At 33.0% G+C, this 18,286-nt stretch overlaps 1 protein-coding gene across 1 annotated transcript in view; it reads right to left on the minus strand.

Annotated features, from left to right (window-relative positions):
* TRIM66 (tripartite motif containing 66) overlaps positions 1-18,286 on the minus strand; it is a 419,382-nt gene that overhangs the window by 224,410 nt on the left and 176,686 nt on the right. The window contains exons 4-6 of the mRNA XM_044082811.1: positions 17,488-17,620; positions 3,569-3,685; positions 443-557 (exon numbers count right to left, since the gene is read on the minus strand). Coding sequence (XP_043938746.1) covers positions 443-557; positions 3,569-3,685; positions 17,488-17,620 — 365 coding nt within the window. The remainder of the gene's footprint in view (positions 1-442; positions 558-3,568; positions 3,686-17,487; positions 17,621-18,286) is intronic.

Raw genomic sequence — 18,286 nt, forward strand, 5'->3', positions numbered from 1 at the left:
TTCATTACTGTGTTTAAATGACCTTTCCATTTGTATTGTTGCTTATAATAGTATGTGAACTATATATGTATTGTGTAATTTATAGTCAAACTTGAGTGGGTTTATGGTTCATGTGGTAGCATATAAGCAGCAAGATATCTGTGGTTGATACATAACTTACAATTATCACTGGTGTGAAATCTCTCATCCGATCACCATTTCTGCATGGGTTTTCTGTTGTTCAGGTTTCCTTCATTCTCCAAAAAAGTTGACTGACTACACTAAATTATCATAGATGCATTGTATTTATGCTTGGTCTTAGGAGCATGGTTGAGAAAGCTGAAATGAGGAAGGACCAATTCACTTATCCAGCTAACATGTAAATAATGAAAAGGAAACTGGATTCTCTAAGTTATAGCTTGGCGAGCTGCATTTCATGTTGCTGCTTAGCTCAGTCTCTTACCTCAAGCTGCTCCAGGAGAACATTGGTCCTTTTGTTCAATTCATTCATCAGAACCATTTTTGCCATTTTGATCTGGTTCTCCACCTTCCTGCGTATATGCTTAATTTCGTATAACCTACAGAGCACAAATCATTTCATTAAAGGCACATTTTCTAAATGAATGTGTACAGACATGTGTTCAGCTGTAAACTCTATTACGCACTGCCTGAAGCTCTTATTGTTTTCATAGGTGTGGGTAGTCATATCAAGGGTAGAAGTTTGAAAGAGAATGGTAACATATATCTACACATCTTAAAGCAAGAATTCTAGACAAAGCCAAACATAATATTGTGCAAAACTGAAATCAGGGATAGATTTTAAATATTGATCTTATAAACCTAAAACAAATTGTTAGAATTACAGGTTTTACTTTGGTATGCATTTTCTGAAGGATTTCAATTTTGAAACTCTAATGCCAATCATTATTTAGTGAGTTCAATCCTGAATGGCTTGCCAGAAAAACCACAAATGTTATGAGGAACTGACCAAAATATGAGGCAAAAATTCTGGACAGTTAACAGGTATGAGAGACATCTACAAACTGAAAACAGGGAAAAGGAGGAAAGAAAGAAAAGCAGTGAATATACTGTATACCAGTAACGCCCAGTGAACATTTATCTGCAGCAGTTGGGTCTGAATCCAGATTTTTTTTATTTACTCAACACTGCCCTATACCATTTGCTTCCAAAGTGCAGAGCATTACAGTAACATATTTAACGAGAACTGCTGCAGTAGTCTTACAGCTTTAAACATAGAAATAAAACTCTTTCATACAATTGCACTTTTTTTCTTCTTATAATTGTGTGACTCGGTAGAAGGATAATTTTCGAGCAGGTCTGTTGCTCAGCACTCGCTTCTGATCAGTCTCAGTAGAGAGAATGTATAAATCTCCATGTATCTGCACTTGTTTTCCTTGGGTTTTCTCACACCTTCCAAAGATACTATATCTAACTGAATATAATAAATATTTACTGCCTTCCCATATTTTTTCTTTTAATCTCTCAGTAGCTTTGTAGATGTATATAAAATTTACTCTTGACTGAGTCACATTTGAAACATGGTTAGAGAAGGACGTAGTTCACTTACTTCACTTACCTAGTGAATACATAGTAAATTAGAAAAATAATATGGAGGAAACCTAGTGAATACATAGTAAATTAGAAAAATAATACGGAGGAAACAAGACTTTGCTTGATTCATCATTTTATGCATTTTTATGGTCTAATATCCATAACATGAAAACATTTGATATGTTCCATAAGAAAGAAGTGCTGTGATTATTTGTGGGGAAATTGTTTCACAACCACGGTTTTCTGAAAAACAAAATATGTGTGAACATGTAACCTTACAGAAAATATATACTCTTTATACTGCAGCTATATCTGCCGCATTACTATATAAGGTAGTGTAACTTTTTTTTTGCAAGCAAACTGCAGGTGTTTTCATGTTAGTCTGCTAACAACTTATACAAGTTATAGTAGCTAATGCTTTGTATGAGGCAACAGTTCTGAAATAAATCAAAATGAAAGATCATGCAGTTATATAACTAGCATTTTGCAAATCTGTGATACATCACTTAATGGTTTTAACAAAGTTAGAATATAAACAAAGTACATAAATTCAATCTAAGAACTCTCGGTATTTGCGGTCATTTGTATTTTACATCACATTATACATAATAGGGGACATGGAGGAATTAGATCTGTAAATGACCGGTTTTGATATCTGCAGTTTGATTTTTTTATGCTATGTTATTTCTACTGATATCCTACTTTATGAATAACAAAACCAGGAGAAGACTTATAAAATGCCTGGCAATGTATCAGGCATGAATACTCGGGAGTTTGCTTCACATAATTTGACAACAGTTCAGTAATCGGAGACACAAGACTACCTCTTAACAGTAAATCATCTTTTTTACAACTGTGTGTTTTGCTCATATTTTCTAGTTAAACATGACGTTATCTGTGCATATGCATTTAAATCAGTCTCTAGACTGCAACCCCTTGACTTGGGTCACTGTCCAACTGCTTCTTAATGCTTTTTCACTCAGTACCATTTAAGAGCATGTGGCCGGTGTAGTGCACTGGAAAAGGAGCAAGTTTTTGATTCCCCATTGGAATGTTATAGCAAGTACTAATGTTAAGTCAGTGTAAAGATATTCAGACAAAGACTTTTCCTCAGTAGAAAGGTATTTGCAGTGTTCTTGCTCTGAACATTTTCAGGGTCATCAGTTGCTTCCTAATCCCTTTCCAGGAAAGGAGAAATGTCTTTTCCTAAATGTACTCATTACCTTCACTATCAGATGCGCACTATGCCAGTTTCTGTCATGCTCTGACACTAATCTAACTCAGACATCAATGCAGTAGCATTGAGTAATACCTCTCCATCACTGGAATTGTTATGTACCCACGGTGCATCAAATATCTTCGTAAAACAGAAATGATCAAAAATGCCTAGTGCATGTTAGGACAGAGCTATTATTCTGAGCAACATTACAGTAAACATGAAAAACGTGATTAAAATTAAAATAATCTTATGTCAAGGTAAAACATGCCTTTCATAACCCCCTTAATGAGTTAACGTATATCTCACACTTTCTGATTTATGAGGTGTAATGGTATCAGAAATCAATGAACTGATATGTTGTACTAGCTTGTAATTATCTGCATATATATATATATATATATATATATATATATATATATATATATATATATATATATATAAAACATATATAAAATATATATACACATACACACTGTGTATATATATATATATATATATATATATATATATATATATACATACATATTTATAATATTGATTAAATAAGCAGAGTAAAATAAAATTTAGTATGCATACACGTGCAAGAATTTTCACTTTATATTAAATAACCCAACATGCATGGTAAAATCTGCTAAATGTGATACAGAAAGCATGGGTATATGCGTGTGTGTGTGTGTGTGTGTGTGTGTGTGTGTGTGTGTGTGTGTGTGTGTGTGTGTGGCATCCATATACTGCTTTGACTAATATACAAATAAACAAATGAAAGTACAGATGAAATACAATATTACTATACATTACCTGTCTTCCAGCTGCTTAGCAGAGGTCTGCAAACTGAGTTTCTTCTCTTCCACTTGTGATGTCAGTGATTTGAACAGAGCATTTTGATTTTGCAAAGCCTCTTGGAGGTATCGAAATCTGATGTGAGAAAAGATTGAGATTTTTTTTATGGCTAGAACTTGCAGAAAGCATATGGTATGGATCAGTAAGACAGCTACAAAGACTTATCAAATATATGCAGTATGTTTAGAGAAATACGTTTGCTGAATGTGATGTTTCTTTAAGTCACAACATATAGATACTATAACTAGATTCCTTTTCTACCTCAGATACAGTTCATGTCAGTGAATAACTATGTTTACAATTGCTTTACATTTAGCTAAAATTAAGAGATAGCAATGCTTTTCAAGTGCTTATGAACATAAACAGAGGCTGGAGACAGAATTAGATGAACTATCATCCATTCTTATACCTGGCAGGTTACTGTCATTTTCTTTGGACTATACAACTGACTTAAGACAGCAAAGAGACTGGTAATTTTATTTTGGTTTGAATGTTTTACTCCTTCTAGAGTAAGGATTAGATTACTTCTGTATGCGTTTGATATTGGAACCTGGAATGAGTTTTCTTATTTCAGCATTGCATGTTTTAATGATACAGAAAGCAGAGATATAGATAGTTCCAAATCTTGTCTTCATTGAAACATATTAAGCAGCAGATGGCTTATTCATATGTTGTTTACATATTATTTATAGGCTTTAATAATACTCCCAAAATATAATGAATTTGCTTGAGGATGTGTGTTAAGTTAATGCATCGCAAAAATCTCGTTCTGGCAGGCTGAGTATCCTAAAATTGAGACTTTTAAAAACATCCATTAGGTATTTCAGCTAGGCAATGAAAGATGAAAGAGTAGAAAACTTGCCAAACACACAATATTTAATACCAAACCAAAGTCACATGCAGCTGCAGAAAAAAAAGATCACCGTGGTTCAATTGGAAAAATGCTTTAGTGCACCAGAACTTATCCCAAAGCCTTTGCATCTGCCTTCTAGAGGATTAAAAAAATAAATAAATAAAATAAAAGTCAAAGCTGATGCTATATATAGCCTGCATTCACCAACTGATTTAGAGCTACTCAAAAATGAAGAGACTTAGGTTAGAGAGCACCAGTTAATGCAAGGCTCAGGATACTGCTGCGTCTAATACAGTATGCAACTGACAATCTAAATATTATAAAATAAAAACAATTCCAAAAAGTTTATTGGGTTAACCACAAAGCTATTTTTATTCTTGGGTCTTTGAAAGAGCTGAGAAATACAGTATGAAGATGAGATTAGATATGGAATATTATTTATATTGTACGAAATTGGGCTGATACAGAAAATGGAAGGAAACCAAGATCTAAAATTTGCAATGTACAGGAAGAGAATGCATCTTGTTTGGAAAATGATATGGCTATACCGACATCTGAATAATAAATGCATATATATTATTAATAAAGGTATGCAGAGAGGCAAATAAATACAGATGCTGATAGAGACAGACAGACACACACAAACACATAATAGGAAGCAATTAGACACTGTAGGTCCCAACACAACATGGATTCACCTTGAGGCAGCCATGCCAGTAAAATTTATAGTGGTATATATCTATCCCTTATGACAATAAATCTATGAGGGATTGCACATATGATCAAGTTTGACTTTAGAAAATTCTATACAAAAATAAATGTTAGTCTAGAAATAAATTCCCAATTCAGCCTTTTATTTAGAAATCAAATCTAGTCTTATGGGCTACTGACTTTGGATTTTATCCATATAGTGTTAGTCACTTTTGCTTTATTATTTCATTGGATTTGAACTATGCATTAGAATATGATGTAACTGTGAGCCGTTTACTTTCTTTTTCTGCTTTCAACTATAGCAAGATATTTCCATACGTCCACAGAAAATGTGGCAAAAAATTGGTTTTAAAATGGAAACATGTTGATTAGATAGTGGGGTACAAAGTCTGATAGTAACAAATCCTCTCAAAAACAGACTGGCCACTAGTTTGCTATTGAAAGGGTCAGTACTTCAATTAACCATTGTATTGAATTGAATAAGGTTAATAATCTTTATCAGAGACTTTTGAAAGATCAGCAAGGAATGTATGTGTTTTTGTACATGACACACGCTGGTGATACAAAAGAGTTCAGTTGAAGGAAGAAAATATGCACAAATGCAGGGAAATGGTGCAGTTCAATTTCAATGCAAAAAAAAAAAAAATTAAATGTTGCTTTAGATGATTGTCACTGTTGAAGTGACACCCCCATGTGCAAAAATGAGAAAAGGGGTTGAGGATGAATGGAAGGCTTGCTGTTTAATTTCAATAATTTCAATGCAGAAAAGAAATATCTGAAAATAAAGATATAGCAGAGAGTATATGTTTAAAAGGAGGCATTATCAGGACTTTTACCTATAACATGTGCTGTAATAATGAAGAACCCCAGACTGAAATAGTGTCTTTGTGAGATGACTGAAGTGTTGCAGCAGAAGCGCAGTTGTATGCATGTGCATTGCTGTTGTAACATTTTAAATCATGATCGCAAAGACACTCTTTCAGTCAGGTGTTCCCCAGTGTAGCTGGTACATGGGTACTTGTTATCGTCATAAAGAATTTACTTTGGTATAACACCCTATACCCTGCAGCATTCTTTTTTCATGTGGAAATTGCTCTACATTGTTTTAAGTGTCTTGTAATTCTAACTCAAAGATCAGTTAAGAAGCATGTTAGGCCAGTTTCAAGTAATAGAGAATGACATACTGTAAGAAAACTCCTTTTTTCAAGCAGTTAGATAAGTGGACATTGGTCCTTTTTCAAAATGTACTAAAAGTACTTTGGGGTGGGAAGTTCACATCCAAATGGCACTTCACACCTTAAGTGTTGTTTACTGTAGGACTTGCATTAAAAATAAGCATTGAGGTGGTCAATACAATAGGTTAGATGGTGTTAGTGCTTCCTTTTGAAAATGCCATTCATGAGGTCTCTGCCACTTGCAGTGCTATCAATTCCCTTCTGTGAGGAAATTCTGTTTATTAGTACATCTCAGTAATCTTTATAGTAATACGGGAGAAGACTGGACTAAGCAAAACTCATGCTTATATTCATAGACGTGAGTTACACTCATTCCAGTGTTCTCCATTATCGACGCACATGGGGTGCAACATGTATTCTTGTTTAGCTCCCCAAAAACAGTACAAGTCAGTCATACCAAGTTACTGAGTGTCATCATAGATGACAAACTTAAATTGGGCCAACACACCAGGGCTAACGTCCAAAAAAAAAATCACCACTAATTAACGCTGCTTTACAAAGCCAGGCAATATCTTGCTAACACAGCATGAGGTTATGTGCAACATCCCTCTTGCTTCCGAGCCCGCTTTAGAAATCTATAGTTTTCACTCGTGTTCAAGATACAATAATGAATAAACTTGAACAGTGCTATAATAAAGTAAGTCAATTTGCATCCAGTCTCCCAAATCAAACTCATCAATGCATTCCCCTGCAGCACCTGAAGTGGTTAGCTCATAGTCACACATAAAATACTACTCCATGCCTCAAATATCCCAGCCATTGTCAGTATAATAAAATGGCAAAGTGGTAAAAAAACCAGAAGAAACCTTTCCTCAGTGGGACAATGCCTAATACAACCCCAAAAGTCCAGTAACTAACTTGGGGCCTCATTATACTCAGTAAGCAAAGCTAAGTTATGGAACAGCATTCTCTTCATATCAGACAAATAAACAACCTCTTCACTTTTAACATCAACCTCAAACTATATCTAAATTATATCAGAATTTGCAAAGGTTTTGAATCTCCAGGATAAAAATGTCCAACTAAAGTATTTCTTTATAAACTGGCTATTTATGTCTTACTGAAAAATATATGCTTTATTATTCTCTTATCAGCTTACAAATCAGCATGAGTATAGCTGCATAACACATTACTTTAGCTCTCAAATTTCTGTTACTCTACTGTTTAGTGAAGTTATATATCTACATTGATAATTTCCCACTTCAGTGATGTTCTGTAATGTGCATTAATCTTACTTTCTAGAACTTACTTAAATTTCTGTGTGTGATATTTCATTTATATTTCCATTTTAATGAATGCCATTATTTTATTCATCTTTCTTTATAGCAGGTTTAAATTTTGCAATGTTGTACATCTACTATTTCTTGGAGTTTTTCTCCTCAGATCTCCACTTAAAATGGACAGGGTACCCAGTTGGACTTTCCCAGAAAACACAAGTAAATAAAGTAAAATAAAATAAAGAAATAACAAAAGTGAAACATTTACTGGTTGTCTTATATAATAGAGACCCTTAAGGAATGTTTGCAATTGCCAATGACCAAGGAAAGAAGGGAAGCTTGACAGACATTGTTGGCTGGTCTGTGTCCCAACACTGATCATGGTTAGATACTCAGTAATCTAGAATGCAAGAAAACCTTCCAATCATGCTAATTGAAATGCATCCTCATGTGGAACAAGGACTGGATTCATGATTTAAGAAAATTATGGAAGAGATTCTGAAAATATCTCACTCGCAGTTTATATATGCAGAGGACTGAGAAAAAGAATAAATACATGGAAGAGGCAATAATAGAGTCGTCTAGTCAGTTAACTGCAATGGAAAGGGGCTGTGTAATCTATTTCTTATACAAAACATTTCTGCAGAGTTTTATTTTTTGCATCACATCTGTGAGAGCTCAGCAAATATCAACAAAATATTCACTGAAACATATTAGAATAAAAGGAAACATTTAATGTTCACATGAATTACAGAATTTAAAGAAAGTGATGAACTGTCTTGCTTTTATGAAAGATAAGATGGTAGAGTGTATAGAGCTATAGAGAGAGAGGAAAAAAAATCTGCAGAGAATCAGGCTGAAGGTGATTTCAGAGCAGTTAGATAACTTTTACTATCTAGCACCCAAAGGTCAGACAAGGGCAAATGACAATAAAGATGTGCTACAGATGGCATCATATAACAAATTAGTCTCATGGTATAGTATATAAACTTCCTGAAAGAAAATGAGACAAAGAAAATAGAGCAGCCCATTAAACTTGAAATCCAGATGGTCAACTTTGAAAACAAGCTACAGAAAACTATAGTTTGTCTAACAGCAGAAGTCACATGTTTAGACAGTGATCAAAGAGACTCCAGCCCATGACCAGTCAAAAAATGATTGGGCAGAAAATACTCTTTATAGGTTCATTCATAATTCATAGGTGACCACTGGGGCCTTTTTAGACCTAGCCATGCATCCCAAAGTTCTAGTGACCTTGATGAGTGTAAGCAGGGGCTTGGGAGCCGAAATATGTATTCAATGTGACTTTGGTAAGACTTTGTCATCGGAATTGTTTGTTTAGTGTGATGATAATGCTTTTATCCTCCTGGTTGCTACACCTCTTACTTTTTGCCGTGATTCTCTTCTTTCTGTTATACAGCCTATTGGTGATGCGATTCCACCAGGATGGCTTGTTTTTTTGAGTTAGTTCTCTACTACTTCTTGGTGGGTACATCTACCTCTGTGCAGCTATTAACATGCTTGTATAGGGTTTCTGTGAACATTTCCACATAGGCAGTAATGTTCTCAGGGTTTATGGGAGCTTGAAATTTTGCCAGGTTACTACTGTAATAGGAGGAAGTTAGGGTTTGAGTAGTTCTTGAACATTCCAGGGTTAGCTGGGTTTCTGTGTTTTATTTTTACTTCAAAAGGAGACAGTGTTGTGGCATAGTTGACTGGAAATATAAGGTTTTTCCTGATGCATGCAGAAAACCCTGGTGTACAGCTGTTCATAAAGATTAAAAAGACAGATTCCTAGTCTTGGGGGTCCAAGGCAGTTTGAAATAGCTGCTGTACACTAGAAAGGAGAGAAGGGCTTAATTCTCAATCATTATTAGCCTGGAGAAAGCTTGGTATTCGGCATCTGAAAAGCGTGGAGCCTAGGGAAAAATGACAATGGAGAAAGGTACTATGTTCAGTTTAAATTGGCATACAGAATGACACATAGTAAATAAAATGTGCATTTACTAGACGGGCAAAACAATCATCTATGTAATAAGCATTCTGCTGTGTACAAAAAAGCTCAGTTATATGTTAAAGTGAAATGCATTAGTCTCATTTCATAGAATGTATGGCTATACAAATTTGGTTTAGAGTTGATTCCCATTCTACATAGATGTCATACCCCCAACACATTTACACACACACACACACACTATATATATATATATATATATATATATATATATATATATATATATATATATATATATATATATATATATATAAATATATATATATATATATATATATATATATATATATATATATATATATATATATATATATATATATATATATATATATAAATATAAATAAATGAATAAATATATACAAGTTTACACACCCTGTTAAAATGCCTGGTGTTTGCGATAAAAAATGAGACCACAATAAATCATTTCAAAAATGTTCCCACCTTTAATGTGACTTATAACCTGTATAATTCAATTGAAAAACAAATCTGTTAGGGGAAAAATATAAAAAATAAAAAATGTACAATACACTGATTGCATAAGTGTGCACACTGAAACTAATACTTTGTTGTGTGTGCACACCCTTAAACTAATACTTTGTTGAAGCATCTTTTGATTTATCACAGATGGATATTTCAATGAAATGTGTAATTTTTTTCACATTTTTTTTAATTTTTCAAATACATTTGAATGAATTCCATAGTATTTATACAGAACATCTTAAAATGCTATGTACACTATTTACATTAGCCCGACACTATAACAGATCTTAATGTATACAGTTACTTTATAAGTATGTCCAATCCATTATCAGAGTGTCTGATCAATTATTGTATAGTGTCAATCAATGATAAGACTTTTCCCCAAGGGTTGTTGATAAATGGCTTTGGATAAATTCTTAGTTCTTTAATTTCCAATAATGTTGTGGTCTTCTGTAGGCTATAGATGTCTTCCAAAGTTGGTATTTTGTTTGTATTCCATCTTCTTGTTATATACTCCCTTAAAATTGCAAATATAGTCCATACTAGATACACGTTTGACCTATTCAAATGTGGACCTTCGTTCATAGTTAATACAAGAGCTTTAGTTAAATAAAATAATTCATTAAATAAAGCCTGTAGAAAGTTAATACCATTCCAAAGTGGCTTAATTTATTCCAAAGTGGCTTAATTTTAACACAATAAAAAATGTGGTTCCAATCGTGTACTTGCTCACATCTCCAACCTATTCCTTTTAAGGAGGAACTAATTTTGCTGATTCTGTCTGGGGTTAAGAATGCTCTGTGCAAGCATTTCCAATTAAAAACTTTCCAGTGTTGTGTAAAGGATGTATATTTTATCAATAATAAGATATGTGTTTTAATGTCTTAAGTTAACTGTATTGAGTGTCCTTTTGTTATGTATTTCCAGAAATGAGGTTTTGGGTGTTGTTTCATAGTTTATCAATATTTTGTAAAGTTTTGAAATACTGTTTCCCATGTCAGTCATTAAATGATTTCATATATGTATTTCATAAATTTAGGTGTTTTTTAAATGTAGAATAGTTAATTATTCTTCTTAAATCTTGCAAATATGACAGAATACTCTGTAAAGTTAGGCAGTCCTGTTGTGGAATTCTGTATGCTGTTTTCATCACTTGCATATCTAAAACTTTTAGTTCTTTGATACATTGGAGCCATCAAACAAATTACTTTCTGTTCCCAGGAATTAATAATTACTCTATATATTTTATGTGGAAAGTTCTTTGCGACTATAAATGGTGTTAAAAGATCAAGCCAGATTTTTAAATCTATATTTTCATTAATAATTTTCCTAAATGAGTCAATGTAATAACTAATCATATGAGTTTTAGTAGGTTTAGTTATGTTATATTGCATACTAACACATATGTGCTATACCAAATTATCTGTTATTTGAAATTTTTTTTGTAAATCAAAATTCATTTATTGATATTACAGTTAATAATTCTTTCCAATTTGCAGAGTAATTTGGACTTATCTAATCTGAGATGGTTTTAGATATTGATGCTTTTATATAGGTTTCTATATCAGGAAAGTTTAATCCTCCCAGTTTCCATGGTCTGATATGATGTATTAAAGCTATTCTGTATCTTTTGGGAAACCATAAAATTTTATTTGGCATGGATTTATTTCTTCAAGTATATTCCTTTCTGGTAACAGCTGTATTGTCAAGGCTATATATATATAGGATCTTGGGCAGTAAAACCATTTTTATTAACTGTAGTTTATCTTCAAATGTTAATATTATTTTGTTCCATTTTTCCATAGAGATTTTAATTGTATTGATGATATTATTGTAGTTTGAGAATTCATTATTATCCTTGCATAACTCAATTCCTAGATATTTTAAGGTAAATTATTTTGTTCCTATGATGTGATCCCCTTAGTCTGCAGTTTTTTTTATTTAAAAATAAAAATTTTGACTTTGATTTATTGAAATGGAGTCCTGAAGTCATGTGAAATTTGTCAATTAATATATCTAATTCTTCTAATGCCTCTTTTGCATTAGATAATGTTAGTAATATGTCATTAAGCAAATAGCTTACTTTAGAATTGTATTGTTCATAAACATCTATTCCTTTGATTTGTATATTGTTATGAATTGAATCTGCCAATATTTCAATAACCCGAGCAAATAGAATTGGTGACATGGGACATCCTTGTTTAGTGCCTTTTGTTATATGCATAGATTCAGAGGTAAAAGAACCTAACTTGACATACGCTAAATTATTTGTGTATATATAGGTATTCTTTAGGAGATGAACAAAGGATGCAGGAAATTCAAACAACATTAGGATTTTGAATAGTCCCAATTTAGGGAATCAAAGGCTTTCTCTATATCTAAGCCAATTATGAGTGTTTATTTTCTTTCTTAACAATCTACAAGAGAAATTACCCTTTTAATATTGTCGTGTGTGTCTAGGATATATAAATAAAGTCTGAACATTATTTATTGTTTTGGATAGTGGTATTTTCATTGTTAGTTAATATTGTCATAAATATCTTATAGTCATTAATAATGATATAGGTCTATATGAGGTACAGAGGTTTGGGATTTGTTTTCCTTTAGGATTGGTGTGATTAAGGAATATCTCCAATTGGGTGGTATTAAACCTTGTGACTGAATTTCTAATAGAGTTTTATGGAAGAGGGATAGTATCTTTGAAGGAAAAAGTTTATATATTTCCATGATTATGCCATCAATACCTGGAGCTTTATTATTTTTACTCTCTTTTATTGTATCTGTTATTTCTTTGTAGGGTATGGGTGCTTGCAGATCTAGTTTTAATTTTTCTCTTTTTTTTTTTATATTAGAACATTTTTTGCCATCATTTAAATAATCACTTTGTTGCTAACTTACTTAAAGCATCAAGTTTGTTTTATGTGAACATTGATGAAAGTTAGTGCATTTTAATTATCAGTGCATCCCTCTTCCCCTCCCAATTTCCTATACACAAGGATTTTCATATCTGTCATATCTTATTATAAAATGAGTCAAATTATAGGTTAAAACCACAAATTCACTTATCGTGATTAATGATTACAAGTTCCCTTTCCATATTCATAAATTGCCATTTTATGGCCTATACTGAAAGTTTTTTAAGATTTAAATGGCAACATTCTATTTTGTATAATCAGCAAAGGTTAAACTGATTATTGTCAGTTTAATACTATTTGTTCAGAATATGATTGTTACATTCTGTGACATTTCATTTCAAGTTCAGGCTTCTATTGTTTCTCTTGAACAACTTTGTCAGTTTGATGTCATGTATAAAACATTAGTTAACTTGGCAACCGGTAACTGCTCAAGTATTACATATGGTCAAGGTGGGTTACAAAAAATGCTGTTCAATTTAAAGCAATTACATGACTTGTTATGTACATTTACTTATATTATAAGAAAATCGTCATGCTTCTCCTTGATGTTCAATGTAGGGTATGTAATTTATGACAAGTTAAGACAGCAGTGTTATTATACACAAACCCATGTTATTAAATCCTGTCTTTTATATCTAAATTCAGCAGACTCTTTCATCTTGTATGACAATTATATATTTTATGTCTAGATTTACTAAAATCATACATTACATAACTAGTGTGTGTGTGTGTGTGTGTGTGTGTGTGTGTGTGTGTGTGTGTGTGTGTGTGTGTGTGTTTTTGGCTGTTGCTTAGTTATTTCAGAGACCACAAGCTGTAATGCTCATTGTTATTAGCTCCTTCCAAGCATGTTTATACAGTCCATAGACTTTAAATTATGAGACACATCTACTTTCTTATTTCTTATATTTCCATCCTTACATACACACATCAGTACTTCAAGCACAGGCAACAATTCCCATCCAGTTTTGCCAGAATACCATTCGCTAGTTCATGTGGTGCGTTTCCAGGCTGTTCTTAAAATATCCAAACCAATATTTGTCCTGTTCCATTTTACCAGCCTGTTCCATGCAGTGGCCACTCTGCCAGTGAACCACTCAACACACCTTCCATTCTCACATATATTTCCACAAAAGAAATCTGATGACTCTCTAGCACTTCCCGGCAACCCCAAACACCCCTAGAATCAGCTATCCCCATATGCTCAACACGTCCGAGCAAGCTCACCTCCCAAACCACTGCAAAGGGTGCTTCACAAGACCAAGTGCTCTTACTCTTTCACAATAACTCAGACTTCCACTCTTATGTTAAGTCCTTAATGTGTTTGGAGCAAAATACATTTTAAATATAAAATTGCACTTATTATTTATTTTTTTATAAAGAATCAACATAATGAGCTAAATGAAGTGTTGGGAGACCATCAATGTGTGTACATGTGGTTTAAAACAGCCCTTTTATTATATTTATTTTTTAAACCAAAACCTTCATTGTCGAGAAACATCTCAGAGGCTCCTCAGAGCCTTTAAGCATTATCGTCACTCTCTGTTACCATAATAACCTAGGAGCATCCGTTTCTGTTAGTGTGTCTGTGTATTGCATACCAGGGGCTCACGATGCACCTGAAGCAAAGCTTCACTTCACTGCAACTTCAAGCCAAAATTCCCTCCCCTTTCAGCGATGCAGGAGTCAGGAAAAAAACAGAGAGCAAACAGATAAAAAAAACCTCCCAACAAGCCACCACAACAAGAGAAAACACGTTCTTCCAGCCTTCCCACCTCTCACTCAGCAGATGTATAAACAAACTATTCTCTGCCAAAATTTCCCAAATCACAGTTTTATCCACCTCTTTCCCTTGGATTCAGACTAAAACACCAAATGTCTCTTCCTAATATACAAGCATCAGTAAACCTCGATCACAAGCCGCAACCCACAGCTTCCCGGAGACAAAAACAGCAACATACAACAGCAACATACAACAGCTGCCAGACATTGCTGCATCCACACACACCATGTCAGGCTTAATCAGACAGCACTCAAAGCTATGATACCTGCCATAATTGATATTAACTATGATTAGACAGAACAATAATGACATTTGTACTAGCTGCCAGACATGGCTGCATCCACGCACACCATATCAGGATTGATCAAACAGCACTCATAGCTGTGATAACTGCCGAAACTGATATTAACTATATTTAGACAGAATAATGATGACATTTGTACTAAGAGCTTGCTACTATTATTTAACCAGGATAGACATGACATTTCTAAATCATACTTTAAGGCATTAGTCTCCATGACAGCATTTTATTTCAAAGCACTCTAACATCATATATAATAGCAGTAACAGTAATTTGTTACATTTGAGTCTGAACTCTGATGAATGGTACCTTGTTGAATTAAATTATTATAAGTAAAATTAATGAAATATTAACAAGATAAGTATTCGTTGAGTTCAAGTAGGGGAATAGAAACTTCTGTGTTTGTATTATATGTTGCGTTGTTTGGCTTGTATATAATGTAAATAGTAACTCATACTGACCTTTTGTTTGTGAAGAATTTTTGGACTCTGAACATTCTGAATAAATCATTACTGTTTTGCAGTTGTTTAAGCAACCCTCAATTTTTTTTTAAATAAAAACAGATGACAAGTGATGTGCCATATCAGTCGATACTTTGAGAGGTGTAGTTGTAAGAGCTATTGTTTGGGACAGCTATCTTGGAATCAGTTTGTTACTTCTTTCCAGCATCAGTCCAAGGATTTGTTTCTTTTATTCTTTTAAGAGTAGGGGCCATCCATTCCTTCTGGGAAAACACTATGTTGTTGTTTTTGTTGAATACAGTAGCTTCTTCTAAGTCATTAAAGGTTCTCATGTCACTGGCAAAAAGTATTTTTATCTTGGCTGGAAAGGCCAGCTGTTCTTTAATGTTGTTTTGATTCTACAGTTTTATTACTGGCCAGACTTTTTTCCTTTGTTCTAGTATTCTGGAAGAATAATCATTGTAAAACGTTATCAGGCTTTGATTGTATTTTAAGGGTGATTTTCTCCAAGTAGAGTTTAATATTAGTTCCATGTCCAGAAATGGATCTAGGTGGAGTATTTGTTGAGTTAGAAGCAGGTTTCCTCAGTGCTCTATGCATCCTTTCAATTCCAAATGAAAGCCCCTCTTTCAAGTCTAAAAATTCAGGAATCCAAGTTGTTAAGAATGAAATAATGTCTTCTTCTGTGTTTTCAGGCAGACCAAAGATCATTATGTTGTTTCTCCTTGCCCGGTTTTCTAAGTCATCTATTTTGTTAAACACCCATGTATTCTTGTTTACTTAAGTTAATTAAAAACATAATTAAAAAATCCCAAGTACTAAAGTTGCATCAAAGAACAAAAAATGAGAAAAGAATTTATGCACCACCAAGCTGAAACGCTGTATTGTAATCTCCACAATTAACAGAGTGTTAGGCATATGTACGTATTTCTTGAAACAAATTATAAATTCCAAGATCTTTCAGAAATATAGTGAAACAACAAGTCTATTTAGCAATTAAGACAGCACTTACTTCATAGAGTTCTCATCAGCTGTGCTAACTTACTTTCACTCTTACATTCTTTTCTCATGTATTCTGTTTAAGCAGAAATTCTTTCTTCCTTTTTGAGTCTCCCTTCAATGTCATTTAGAGAAGTCTCTATATTTGTTATTTTTGTATGGTGTTGCTGTAATGGTTCCTTAAGAGTATCAGTCTGTTTTTGAAAATTTAATTTGAGGTTTTCCAAGTAATTTTTAAAGCCATCCATCTTCAAAGATGGTTCCTGTAAGGTAGATGCCATCAATTGCAGTTCTTTTTTCAAAGCAGCATCTGGATGAGAATTCCTTGAGTTGTTCATATTCAGTGACTCAATACATCTCCAAGTTACTTGACAGGAAACTTTTTTACATCTCCGCCAAAATTGATATTTATGTAGTTTAGTAGTTTATCTATAGAGTTCTGATGTTTTAAACTCGAAAAAAATACAATTCTCCTATATTATTACTGTACTAGTTTATGGAGTTCTCAAAATTCACTGCTCTCAGTTGGCCATCTAGCAAAATTTGTATTTTTGAGAGAAGGCTGTACTGATACCCTTTGCTACCTAATATGTGCAGGCGCCTTTTCGGAGAAAAGTCAAATACATGTGTTTTTTGCACAAACTTAAGATTCATATTACATCATTTTTCTTGTTTTCTTTTTCATACTATTCTATGATTTTGAAAATATGTCATGCATTTTTCATTATTGCTTATTAAAACTGGTACAAAAAGATGCAGTATTTAGTTTTATAATATACACTTCAGTTTTAATGAAAAGTATGATTTAAGAAGCATAGTATTCAGATTTATCTAAACCGAGCAGGTTTGTTTCAGAAAAAGCCATACATCATTTGTACAAAATGCTTAAACTTTAACTTGTTGCTTACCTGTGATCCTTATGTTCCGACATTTGGCAGCTTTGGCAAGTCATCAAATTGCAAGTCTCACAAAACAGCTTCAATGGTTCTTGATTATGGTATGGACAAAATAAACAGAATTCTTGAGGGATGCTGTTAGGACCTTGAGAAAAAAAACAAAAACAGTTTATTGTTTTACCATTTGTGTATGAATTGCCCAATACTGTGGCAGGCAAAAAAAATAATAATGTGAAAAATGCTTGCAATGTACTGAGACTGTCTCTCCAGGTCTCTGTGAGAACACTAAAATTTCTCTCTAAAATGCATTTTCTTAAACTGTTCGAATGGCTTACTTACTCCTTTGTCTGGGATTTATCATTTTACATTTTTTTAAAGTTTTTTTGTCTTTGCCTTAATTAGCTGCTAAAATGAGTGCATTATCTTGATGCATTTGTTATAGTTTGGGAAGAAGAACAACCTTTTACAAATATACACTTTTTGCCGAAAACTGCAACTAAATATTCCTAGGTCTGCTACTGTGAAACTTTATTCTACTATATGAGACACACGTACAGTTTGAATAAGTAAATGTCTCCCTATAAAAAAGTGTGTGTGCATGTGTGTGTCTATTTTATATTGAATATATAAAATATTTATATATAATTTATAAAATATGTATGTGAGGTTATAATGAATATCACTGTTGAGTTTGAACAAAATGCAAAACATCGAACTCAATTTCCATTAATCACCACTAAAATAATCATAAAATGTAATCACAAATGAAAAGTAATAAGTTATACTTCCAATTACCAAAAGTTAAACACAA

Source organism: Protopterus annectens, chromosome 9.part0, assembly GCF_019279795.1.
Source record: "Protopterus annectens isolate FY-2018-M chromosome 9.part0, PAN1.0, whole genome shotgun sequence".
NCBI classification, from domain to species: Eukaryota; Metazoa; Chordata; order Ceratodontiformes; family Protopteridae; genus Protopterus; species Protopterus annectens.